The 12,391-nt window shown below is 55.9% G+C and overlaps 2 protein-coding genes across 2 annotated transcripts, besides 2 other annotated features; both read left to right on the top strand.

Moving 5' to 3' along the window:
- Nucleotides 1-2,459: 2,459 nt before the first annotated feature.
- Nucleotides 2,460-3,028: a repeat region.
- A 230-nt stretch (nt 3,029-3,258) lies between these two features.
- Nucleotides 3,259-4,698, top strand: LPMP_204320 (PGKC, phosphoglycerate kinase C; the record flags this gene model as incomplete). Its single annotated transcript, XM_010700331.1, has 1 exon — nt 3,259-4,698. The coding sequence occupies one exon, from the start codon at nt 3,259-3,261 to the stop codon at nt 4,696-4,698; it is 1,440 nt and encodes a 479-aa protein (XP_010698633.1).
- A 2,642-nt stretch (nt 4,699-7,340) lies between these two features.
- LPMP_204310 (hypothetical protein) lies at nt 7,341-10,673 on the top strand (the record flags this gene model as incomplete). The annotated part of the gene is made up of 1 exon (XM_010700330.1): nt 7,341-10,673. The coding sequence occupies one exon, from the start codon at nt 7,341-7,343 to the stop codon at nt 10,671-10,673; it is 3,333 nt and encodes a 1,110-aa protein (XP_010698632.1).
- Nucleotides 10,674-11,952: 1,279 nt separating this feature from the next.
- Nucleotides 11,953-12,254: a repeat region.
- The last annotated feature ends 137 nt before the right edge of the window (nt 12,255-12,391 follow it).

Raw genomic sequence — 12,391 nt, 5'->3', positions numbered from 1 at the left:
CTAAACAGCGACTACGATCTCCGGGTTTCCTCCAAGATCATCAATGATGACCTCAGTCTCTCAGCCGCCCCAACGATTTACCTCATCGTGGTTGAGGGTTGCATATTCATTCGGATCAGCCACCTTGATCTTCTTACAGCTGCCGACTGCGAGGCTGCCACTGAGCAAGAGCAGAGGTGACGTAGCCACTGCGGTGGCTTGTGGGTCACGAGAGAAGATGGCATTTTTCGCCGGTCTTAGAGGTGAACCTAAGGAGTGCACCTTTACCATGCTGTTTCAGCGAGGCGAGCCTGCGTTTCTGTCCGCCGTATACAGTGGCGGCAAGACCACTGAATGTGTTCGACTAACAGGGGAGGAGAGGCGGAGACTGCTTGTCCACATCACGAGCGAGCGTAACGCTGAATGAGTACCACAGCTCGGCCTGGCTGGGTTCTATGACGAGAAGTTCAGTCTGCAGCTCGTCGCCGTAGAAATAGCGGAGCTGCTTAATCACCACGCGTGTTTATCGCATGACTGCCTCGGGGCTGAAGGTGACATGCAAAACTGCGGTGCGGTGAGGCTACGCTCCTTGAAAACCTGCGCTTATTCACAATGAAGAGTTTTACAGGTGCCTACGGGTGACTGCCGATGGCGCGCAGTCTCGCCTCCAATGCTGAGGCGCACATCAGCAGCGCCTTTGGAGCGACCCACTGTGACAGTGCCAGTCTGACGACCAACCCGAAGGCGGCGGAACACGGGGCATCCCGGTACTTGATGGAGCAGGGGGCACCATACTTTGCATAAGTGCCGAACACGGCTCCGCGCCTGTTTCGTGCCATCGTGTGTGGCATCAAGCTCTGCGACACGGCGCAGGTGCTGGAGAACTTTGACTATGTTAAGTCTCTCTTCCTCAGCGGGACCGTCGCTTACGCCTTTCTGAAGACGAATGTCTGGTCTATCGGCGACTTGCATTGAGAGGAGACACGTGTGCCTGTGTGCAGCGCTCACTGCTGCTGGCAGCAGAGGCACAGGTGAAGGTGTTGCGCCCTGAGAGCCATATTTGCCGCACGCACGCCCATCCGTTGGATGCCCTGATCACCACGACAAGGGCAGACGTTCCGGAGCGGCACCGGGGTCTCGACATCGGCTTCGAGTTCATCTAGGCTGTCTACTTCCGTGTGAAGGAAAGTAGCCCTATCGTTTGGAACGGGGCGCTCGACATGTTTGAGATGTCGTGGTGTGCTGTTGACTCCATCTCGACTGGCCCTTCTTGTGGTCTAATGCTCCGCTACGAAGGCGCCATCATCAGCATTGTTGCCGATGGCGCGTCGCTGGAGCTTCTGGAGGGCAAGATGCTGCCTGACGTAGCTACCGTGGATAAGAAAGCATAATATCTCAATACGAGCGTATAGTCCTTAGCTGAAAAGTGACTGCACAGGACTGAGGGAGAAGGAAAGCGTGACTGAGAGGAGGCGCTGCGATGGTCTGTTTCGAGGAACTCCGTGCTACCGGGCCCATGACGACACCTGGAAGAGAAGTCGGCGGCCCACGCTGCGAAACGCCCCATTCAACGCGACGGTGTTTTTTTTTTTCCCTCGTGCACCCGTGCACGCATACGCCCATTCACCGTAACGCCGTGGCATTTCTACACGTTTTCCTCTCTTTCCAGCTCTCTGTCTCTCTCTTTCTCTGCGCCGTTTCACTCACTTCAACCGCTTGCCAGCGTTCTCCCCCCTTTTTGTGTGTTCATCTCTCTTCCGGGGTCTTACTTACGTCTATGCACTCGCGTGCTACGTCATCTCTGTTTTAGTGCTTTCTGTTTTGCTTTTGGGTTTCCTGTGGATGGACATCTTCGTCGCTCTCGTGCACTCACAGTGATCATTATCGCTGCCCACTTTACTGTTGCACACACACTTTTTTCGCTTGGTTTGCTCGTTCGTACACTTTGCCGTTGCAGTCCATCTCCTCGTACGCGTGTCTACCGCTGGTTGTTTCTTTCGCCTTTTCAGAGGGGGAGTGGCTAATTCAACGACGACTCTACAGACCCGCAGCAGCGAAAGCAGCGCATATGCCCACACTCTCTACAGCCCACGGCTCACCGAGTTCACGTCGACTTTCCACTCTGTCTGCTCTTATCGTTTGCCGCTTGATCTACTTTACATCTCTTTCTCCGCCTCAGTGTGTTCTCCATTTCTGTTCCCGATTTCGGATAACTGGCGACCTCCCTTCCCCTTCCCCACTGCAAGCCGAGTTTAAAGAGCGGTGACCGCTGCCACCGCTGCCATCACCGCCACCAGCGGGGCCTCCTTTGTGCTCGTCTTCGGCGCTATAGCGTACTGTGTTACACCTCATACTTCTTCTTGAGCCCCCTTCTGCCACATCGCGCTGCCGCCTCTCCTTTCACATGCCCAGACTCTGATTCTATCGCACCCCCTTCTCTTTTTTCTCCCATCTCTGCCCATCCCCTGGATGGTAGACAGCGCCTCAGTGCGCGGTATATACCGGGGCTCAACATCCCCCCCTCTCTGTGGGGAAGCCAGACAGCCCCCCCCCTCTCCCCCCTCTCCCCCCTCTCCCCCCTCTCCCCCCTCCCTCCCTGTCAATGCTGCACCGCTTCTGGCGGTGACGAGGGGGGGGGGCAAGTGCCGGCGACGTGGGTGAGGTCAGAGCGGTGTGTGTGTGTGTGGCGCTGCTGATGCCGGCGGTCAGGCACTGGGTGGCGCTGCGTTGACAGGGCCTGCGACAGTGAGCGTGTTTATGCTATAAATATGATGGGCAGAGAGTCATGGTGGCTCGAGCGCATCTCACCTGGCCCTCACTCCCTACTGGTGGGAGGAGCCTGTGTGCCGCCCCGAGGGGGAATGCACCACGGAGTGGCCGCGCCATGATGGGAGCGGCTGCCGGTAGAGTATGAGGCAGAGGCCCTGCTCCGGTGACTGCGTCGGTGCATTGCTGCAACCCGTGTGTATCCGTGCTTCTCAGGACGCGATGGGCCTGTTGACGGGCCGGGGATAGAGTGGAGGGGAGAGGGGGCTCCTGTTGTGGAGTATGAACAGGTAGATGCAAGCGATCTCTACCTTCCTGCACTGTCTCAGCCATTTTCATCGCTCTCTCTCTGCGAGGTCTCACTTATTGCTCCGTGTCATTTCCTCTACGCCGAATCGAGTGCGTCTAACGCACAACACATGTTTGGCGGGCACTTCCACGTCACTGCTTCAGCATCAACACATTTTATTTCCTTAAGTCTCTACTACGTTCACTCAACCCCTCCTCCAAACCATGACTCTTGTGCAGAAGAAGAGCATCGATGATGCTACCCTCAAGGGAAAGAAGGTGCTCATCCGCGTGGACTTCAACGTTCCCGTGAAGAACGGGAAGATCACGAACGACTTCCGCATCCGCGCCGCCCTTCCGACGATCCAGAAAGTGCTGAAGGAGGGCGGCTCCTGCATCCTGATGAGCCACCTTGGCCGCCCGAAGGGTGCTAAGATGAGTGACCCAAAGCCAGCGAAGGATGTGCGCGGGTACGAGGAGGCCGCCACCCTGCGCCCGGTTGCTGAGCGCGTCGCAGAGCTCCTGGGGCGGAAGGTGGAGTTTGCACCCGACTGCCTGGATGCTGCGCTGTATGTGTCAAAGCTAAAGGGTGGCGACGTGCTGCTGCTCGAGAATGTGCGCTTCTACACAGAGGAGGGCAGCAAGAAAGAGGAGGAGCGCGACGCGATGGCGAAGGTACTGGCATCATACGCGGACGTGTACGTCAGTGATGCCTTTGGTACTGCGCACCGCGACAGTGCGACGATGACAGGGATCCCCAAGGTGCTTGGCGCGGGCTACGCCGGGTACCTGATGGAAAAGGAGATCAACTATTTTGCGCGAGTGCTGAACAACCCGCCGAGGCCGCTGGTTGCGATTGTTGGTGGCGCGAAGGTTAGCGACAAGATCCAACTGCTTGACAACATGCTGGACCGCATCAACTTCCTTGTGATTGGTGGCGCGATGGCGTACACGTTCCAGAAGGCGCAGGGCTACAAGATCGGAATCTCGATGTGCGAGGAGGATAAGCTGGACCTTGCCAAGTCGCTGTTGAAGAAAGCGCAGGAGCGCGGCGTGCAGGTGCTTTTTCCGGTTGACCACGTGTGCCACAAGGAGTTCAAGGCTGTGGAGTCACCGCTGGTGACGGAGGGCGTGGACATTCCGGATGGCTACATGGCGCTTGACATTGGTCCGAAGACGATCCGCATGTACGAGGATGTGATTGGCCGCTGCAATAGCGCGATCTGGAATGGTCCGATGGGCGTGTTCGAAATGGCATGCTACTCGAAGGGTACGTTCGCTGTTGCGAAGGCGATGGGAGCTGGCACGCAGAAGAGTGGGCTGATGAGCATCATCGGCGGTGGCGACAGCGCGAGCGCTGCAGAAATGAGCGGCGAGGCAAAGAATATGTCGCATGTATCCACCGGAGGCGGTGCGTCGCTGGAGCTGCTGGAGGGCAAGACGCTGCCTGGCGTTGCCGTTCTCACGGATAAGATTGTGAAGGAGCGGGCAGCTTCGAGCAAGGGCTCTTTTGGGGGTTCTAGTTCGCGTAGGGAGTCTGCTCCGCGCCGTTGCGGGTGTGCCTTCGGAGGTGCCTCAATCGTAGTGGAGATCATTAAGCTCCTCGGTGCACTGGCGATTGGAATCTTTATTGGTCGCCGCATGAGCACCAAACTGCTCCAGTAGGGTATACGCCTTCTCCTTTTCCGGTCGTGTACACGTGAGACTGATCGTTGCAGCGACTGGTTACCTCATGCGAAGCTCAAGGCTAGTGTAGGTCGCCGCTTAGGCTCCACGCCACCAGCTACTGGCGCCCATATTGATGTCGTTGATAAAGGACGCAGGTGGGCGGTGGCCAGTGAGCAGACCTGTGCGTGTGTGTCGGTGATGGGTGACGGTGCTATTTCGTACTCGTGTCTGTACGCGTGCGTACATTTTTCTTTTATTTTATCGTATTCGCGTCTCTTTTGCTGAACCTTCATAACGATGGCGGGACGGGCGGGCACAACTGTGTGTGGGTGTGAGCCACGTACCTCATCACTCCTCTCTTCTTCGCTTTACTCTCTCCTCTGTCTCGCTCAATTTCTCGCCTGTCCATCTTTTTCTAGGTTGTGGGCGTCGTATCGGTGGTGTGTGTGTGTGGTGATCGCAGCGTAAGTGGTCGTGCGCGTGCGTTGTTATTTTTCTCTCCGTTTCCACAGATGTCTCTGTGCGTGCACGAGGAGGAGGGGAATGCAGGCGGCAGCGCCAGACGACAAAACAAGGAGCGGAGGCAGAACGATGGGCCAAGAAAGCACATGAGAGCACATGCCCACCAGCAGAACATGCCTCAGGTGAAGGGGAGTGTGCTTGTGTACATGCTTGCACATGCTACTCTTCTCCTGTCGTCCGCTGCCGTTGTTTTTCCCTCGAGCCTCCTGACACCACCGTCATCACCAGGACACGTTCGAATGCTCCAAAGGCTGCGGTTTACCAGCGCGCATAGACACCTACACCCACGCCCTGTCACGGAGCTGAACGGAAAAGCCAAACACTTTCTTTCTTTTTTCTCTCTCCTTGTGCTGCCTCTCTCTTCGATGTATGTGTGTCCGCGTATGAGTGTGTTTGCGCTTTTTTTCGCGGTCTTGCGCTTCTTTCTGCACCTGTTTGTGCGCATTACTGCCGCCTGCAGCAGCTCGCCAGCTTCTCTCATCACGCTTCTCGGTCTCTTTTGTTGTCTTCTCGCTTCTCACTCTACTTGGACTACCTCATCCGCGCTCTAAGTTGCCTGGGTTTTTTTCTTCGTTGACCCACCTCCGTGGGAAGACAAAGGCACTCACGCGTGCACACGTCCTTTCCGTCGAACAGATCTGCAGGACGAGCGCGAGAGATGAAGGGATGGGGGAGAGGACGCTTTTCCTTCTCATGTGAGAGGCGGGAGTGTCTCAGTGGCCGCGACTCTCTATAACCTACGAGCGCAAGCGAGAGTGTAGAGAGACGCGGACGCAAAACTCGACTTCACACCAGTACGTAGAAACGCACATCAAATTCGAAGAGGCGACACCACTACAAAATGTTTCGTCTCAAAGGTTAAGTGGACGCGCCTTTATCTTTTTGCGGAGTGCCTTGCAGCCGGGCCCAGCACTTGGTGGTGGTGGGGAGGCCCTAATACAATCTCCTGTGTGTCTTCGTGCGCCTTCTCTCTCCCCTCTGTCATGCCTCTCCCACACCTGAAGTGTAGCCAAAGAAGCGAGCACAAACCTACGTAGAGTCGTATGCAAGCGTATATATGAGGGCATATTTGCGCCACAACAGGCTCAACGGAAGCGGCAAAACATTGTGACAACGCTGGGCTAACTTTTGCATGTGTGCGCGTGTACCTTGGCAAGACAGCAACAAAGGACATGAAGAAGAGTACATGAAGCTGCCACTGAAGTCATGTTACCGCGCGACTGCTTTGATGTCATGTGTGTGTGTGGGGGGGGGGGAGGAGGGGAATGAGGTTGATATGCCCTCGCTTTCTTTCAAGGAGCCACGCGGAGAGCTCCACGGAGAAGTTCCTTTTTGTCCACCTTGTTTCTTCCGTTGCTCAACACTCTCAGCCGCCTATGGCGGTGTTTTTGTGCCGCATCTGTGCGGCGGATTTCGAGTGATAAAGGAGGACAGTGCTCTCCGTGCCGCAGAGGGTGTGTGTCGTGACGCCTGTGCGCGTCAAAGGCCTCGCTCGCGGATGACTCACACTGCGAAACTGACACATTAACGCGAGCGATGTCATTTTACGGCATGACGGCTGTTGAGATGATTGTCGGAGTGCTGCCACTGTTTCCGCGGAACCGCATGCGTGTTGCGTGCGCGTTGTTTCTGTGATGATTCCACTGTTTAGCTTTGCATCTTCTAACACCTTCCACTCCTTCCCCTTTTTTCCTTTGCTTTCCAGTGCGTTCCGCGGACGCTCTCACATTTCGGCCTGCGTGTGCCTGTGCTGAGCCTGCCGTGATTGATCCCGCGCCTCCTTCTCCACACCCCTTCCCGTTGTAACTGCAGGCCGGTACGTTAATTTTTTTTTTTTTGCTTCGCACAGTGCCTCTGCGCAGCGTAGCACAGAAGCTGCCGCTGTGTCGCTCTGTATGCCATCTCTACCCGACTATTCACCGCAGAGCAGCACTCAGCCTTTCTTCACACAACCCACCGCAGTCCCCCGCGCACACGCTCGCTCTTGTTTTTCACTGCTTTTCTTTCCTTTACGCCTTCACCCTCGTCGCCCCGCGCGTGAGAGTGTCCCACGCCTTTACACTTTGGCTGTTCGTGACTCGTTTTTTTTTTCTCTGCCGCTTACCTTTTGACTCGTGATGCCGCTCACAGCCGACCAGGCAGGAAGCCCCCTGCACTACTTCAGCCAGGTGTCCTTACGCAAGGGAAATACAGAGGATGCTATTAGCGGTCTCGACAGTGTGCATCCCGTTGACCTGACGGTTTCGCACCGGTCTCGCAACCAAAACTTGCCTCCTCTGAAGCGCTACTGGCGCACACGCAGTGTCCGTCGCAATCATACCCAGCTGAACGAACTAGGTGAGCTGGAGAATCAGTTGCTTCCAGCAAGGAGCTTGTCAAGGTTGAACACTATCACCAACAGCGGAGAGAGCGACTTCACGTACATTTCTGGACCAAAGTACTTCTTCCAGCAGTTGGTGCGCCAGTACCCGCTCGCGGCCTTCTTTGTTTGGACATTCTTGTTCTTGGTGGAACTTTCCATGGTGGTGCTGTACCTTATTCAGTCTACTATGAGCTACGATGTCACTTGGATGCACTACGACACCCAAGAGCGCAGTGGGTGGTTCTACGCCCGCACCCTGCTCTCGGTCATCTCTCTTGTGCAGCTGTTCTTTGCCTACTCACTGAGCGTTATGACCATCACAGTGGTGCTCATCACGTCCATTTACCAAATCATCATCTTCTTCGTTTCGATCCCGTCGAATCTCGCGTGGGTCAGTTGCCTGTACGTGCCCTACTTTATGAGATGCTGGCCAATGCGGCAGTACTTTCTCTTTATCCTTGACTCCGTCGCGCTGATGATGCCGCGCAACCGCAAGCTTGACCTACTGCGACTGGCTGCTGGGCCACTGACGCTGTTTATCTGCATGGTGTTCTCTGCCTCTGGCGTCTTCCGCATCGATCAGTGCTTTCAGGGGTACCCCATAAATATGGCGGTGTCCATCTACTTTGTCGTCGTTACCGTGTCTACGGTGGGCTTTGGTGATGTGACGCCGCAGACCCAGGACGGCAAAGCCATCACCATTGTCATAATCTTTATCTTCATTGCGAAGATGCCAACGTTCATCCGTGTCATCCGCTCGACGGCGAAGATTTTGAAGGCGTACCGCTCCTACACGGGCCGCAGGAACCACTTTATCGTGTACGGCCACCTCAACCGCGAGGAGGCCGTTTCTATCTTGGATGAGGTGTTCTGCCTGTATCCGATGAAATCCGTGTGCTTCTGCAGCAAATGGTTTGCGCCAGACGTGCTCTCGATCGGCCGCCATCCTACCTACCGGCTGCGCAGCACGTTTCTCATTGTGGACACACTGGACTCCTTCGCATTGCGTCGAATGAAAGCACAGGATGCGTCGGCGATCATTATCCTACCCATTCGCGAGGGTTACTCTTCCCGTGTCGATGACGACGTGATGCTCGCGGCCATCATCTTTGAGCGTTTTGTGCCTAAGGTGCCGCAGTATGTGTGGCTGCGCTACGGCCTCCATGCAAAACTGCTGAAGGGACAGCGCTCCTGCGTGATCGATGAACATATAAAAAAGAACATCATGGCGAGCGCGCTACTGCTACCGGGAATCGTACCGTTCTTGGTAAATCTCGTGCGGTCGGCGTGGGCTGAAGGCGTCGAACCGGCCGATCTGTGGACGGAGAATGGCATCGAGCAGTGGAAAAGTCAGTACGAGTACAGCCGGCGCAACGTACTCAGCACATGCTTGGTACCGCTGCGCTTTGTTGGCGCGACGTTGGGGCGCGTGGTGGCAAACTTTAAGTATCGCGACGTACTCATTGTCGGCGTGGAGGAAAACGAACGCAGGGTAATGCGCTTCGATCTCAACTACCGCCTGAAGGAGCAGGATGTCCTGATGGCCGTGTACGAGCGCACGCGGAACAGCCTGTCGCGTGCGCTGGAGGAGTTCAGCTCCCCCGGGCCTGTGAACGAGGCTGCCGGGGAGACGTACGGCGCCAACTTCTGCCAAGGCCTTAACAGTGAAGAACTTCTGCACGCCAACATGAATTCCTCTTTCGTCTTCTACCCGTACAAGAGCTCCGCCTCTCTGTGCGATATGGTGCCGCCGCAGACCCCCGCCATCAGCGACGGTGCCGACACAGCAGACAAGGGGGATGGCCATATCGACTCCAAGCCTGAGGATGAGGCGCTGTCCTTGGAGGAGGTGCGGCGGGCGCTCATGAACATAGCCGGTATCGTGCGTGCCCCTCGCGGGATTCCGCTCGCTTCGCTGCAGCTTCGTCGCAGGACCGCCGCCCACCTATGGCACCTTACACAGCGCCACCGCGGACTTCTGGTGGACCTTTCCATGTCCGTTGAAGATCGCGAGGAGGCGCTTCGCGATGTGACGGATCAGATCAACTCATCGGTGCTCAAGGCCGCTGACATGTATCTCGCGGCGATGTCTGAGCAGGACCGGCAGGCGATGGAGCTGAAGCGCCAAGACGAGGTGTTTCTCTTTATTGACCAGACCAGTTCGATCCTCCGCAAGACGGCAACGTCCGTTTACGAAGACGTCATTTCGCAGACCATTGCGCAATACGAGCTGTACGTGATGATGCAGTGCATCTGCGCCGTGCACGCCCACTCTCGCCTGACTCTGCTGACGCTGCGAAGGTATCCGCCTCATTTTTTTCAGACCTGGAAGGATACCTTTGGCACCCCGCTGCGCTACATTCGTGGCCAAGGCTCATTGGACTCGCACCTGAACTACGCTTTAACAGTGGACACAGATGTCACCAAGGTGCGAGGCATTCTCTTGTACTGCTCTCAGATGGGCCCACGCGACTTTGGCGATATTCCCATCTTCTCCGTTGAGAACAGTGTTCTCGATCTGCTGGAGTGGAACGAGCAGACACGGGATGGGCTGAGCGGCGCGCGTGAGCAGAACATCGTCGTTGAGCTGCAGTCCTTCCTCTTCTCTATTAAGGTGTCACCCTTCCACACCGACGCAGTGTGGCGCACACGTGGCGAATCCAACTTCCAGGATGCGCTCGCCTTCATGATGGGTCGTTTCTTCGCCTCGAATATGCTCATCACGATTCTTATTCATAGCCACCGCGACTCGCGCATCATCAAGTTTTTCGAAATGGTTTTGAATCTCACTTCGACTGCGAATATGTTTGACAAGGCGGTGTGGGCAAACCGCTCAGCACAGTCACAGACGCTATTCAAACTGTGCGGTAACCATTCGCTGCGCTTCCAGACCTTTGGAGACGCGTTCGAGTTTCTTCTGACGAAGCGGCAGTGCGTGGCGATCGGGGTGTTCCGGTTGTTCCCGGCATCCGAAATGCTGAGCGGCATGCCGCGCTACTTTGTCACTAACCCGCCCATGTGCATGCCGCTGCTGATGGAGGACATCATCTACTGTCTAGATGGCAGCTTGAGGGTGGCGTGTGAGTAGCTCCTCCATGGCTGAAGGGTTGTATTGGCAGCGGGTACGTCAGCTGCGAAGGAGGCGTGTATGTTGACTCGTCCGTGTGTATGTCGCTGGTGTTGGCAAGTGTTTCTCTCACGCCCACTTACACGACACCCCCTTTTTCTTCTCCCGCCTTTGCTCCGTCCTCGGTTAGTGGTGTGTGCGTACCACTGATAATTCTCTTTTCCGTTTCCTCTTTTCTCCAGCTTGCTTGTGAGTAGAGACTGTCGAGCAGTTTCAGACACTTGCTGAGTCTCTCTCTCTCTCATTATTTCAAGCACCGGCTCGCCTACACATGTCTGCACGCGACTCGAGTATCTTTAATGCACTTGTACAAGTTGACAAGGGGCCTGCCTGTGCGTCAACATGCTCTCCGACATGCTTGTGTGTCTCACTTTTCTCTTTGTTGTCTTCGATTGCTGTTGTGGTTGGGAGTGCACGCTCAGACTTCTTGCTGGCGTGCTGTGCTTTTCCTGCCTACGTGGTGTGGTCTACGCGTGTGCGTCGTTGCACCTCCTCCTCCCGGCGTTCTCGCTCTTCTTCCCCATTGCCGCGCGTGATGCACGTTGGCGTCTCCTTGAGCGTGCCATGCACATTATATATATATTTTATATATTTATTCGTTGACTTGCTGCCAGTTGTCGAGCGTCCTGTTTTAGTGCTGCCAAGAGGGATGGGCTACGACTAGCTGTGGATGTGGCGAGGAAGAGCACGATCGACGGTGGCAGTGCGGACGCAACTCAAGTGCGAGACTCAGTTTGAGGCATAGGCACCGCACACTGCAAAGGGAGAGGGAGGAGGGGAGGGGGACTGCACTGCAGGTTGGCTCTGTCTATGTGTGTTTTTTAGGTTTTTTTTCTCTCTCTGATCGCCTAGTGCTCTGGTGGCTTCTTACGGGAGATGGAGGGGGGGAGGCCGACGGGAGAAGTGTCCATGCATCTAATAATTAGCCGCTCGGATCACTGCGCTTTATGCTTGTACCCCCCCCTCATGCTTTTCTGCGACTGCTGCTTATTGTTCACCTCTCAAAGCACCTCTTCACCCCGTTCCCTCCTCTGTAGCCCTTATCGCGTCTCTCTCGTCGTGTGTCCAACGAAAGGGCTCAGGAATGTTTAAATCCGTCATCTCAGTCAATGAGCAATGGTGGGGTACTTTGGGAGGCACATCTCCAGTGGAGCCAAATGGCGCCATCGACGGAGGAATGGAAGGCAGGCAACTGCGTAAGCTGCGGCGCTCCCCCCTCCCATTCGAACTTGCTTTTCTCGATGACAGGGGACGCCTCAGTGTGATATCTCAGGGCTCAGTACCCACTCTATGTGGGGAGCCTATCCCCCCCCCCCCCCCAAGGCGTGCACCACATGGTGACTGGCATGATGGGCGTGGCTGAGAGGCGACCTGCGGGGGTGGGTGGGGGTGGGCAGAGTTTGAGGCAAGGACCGTGCTGCGATGACGGCGTTGGGGTTGCTGTAGCCCGTCTAGGGCTGTTTCACAGGACGCGATGTGCTGTGAGCTAGCCGGTTTGAGTCCCGCTGAGCTCAGGTTATGCGGCTGAGAATGAACATATTGCGAAAATGACCGATGCTTCCGGCAAAGGGTGCTACTGCTTTTCTTGAAGGAGACAGCGCTAGAGACGACGACTTTGATATGTACACTAATGCGCAGAACAGCGCACTGTTCAATGTTGAATCCCCTCACTTCGTGTG

The sequence above is a fragment of the Leishmania panamensis genome, assembly GCF_000755165.1.
Source record: "Leishmania panamensis strain MHOM/PA/94/PSC-1 chromosome 20 sequence".
Taxonomy (NCBI): Eukaryota; Euglenozoa; class Kinetoplastea; order Trypanosomatida; family Trypanosomatidae; genus Leishmania; species Leishmania panamensis.
The sequence above is the reverse complement of the archived record's forward strand: the minus strand, read 5'-3'. Positions and strand labels throughout refer to the sequence as shown.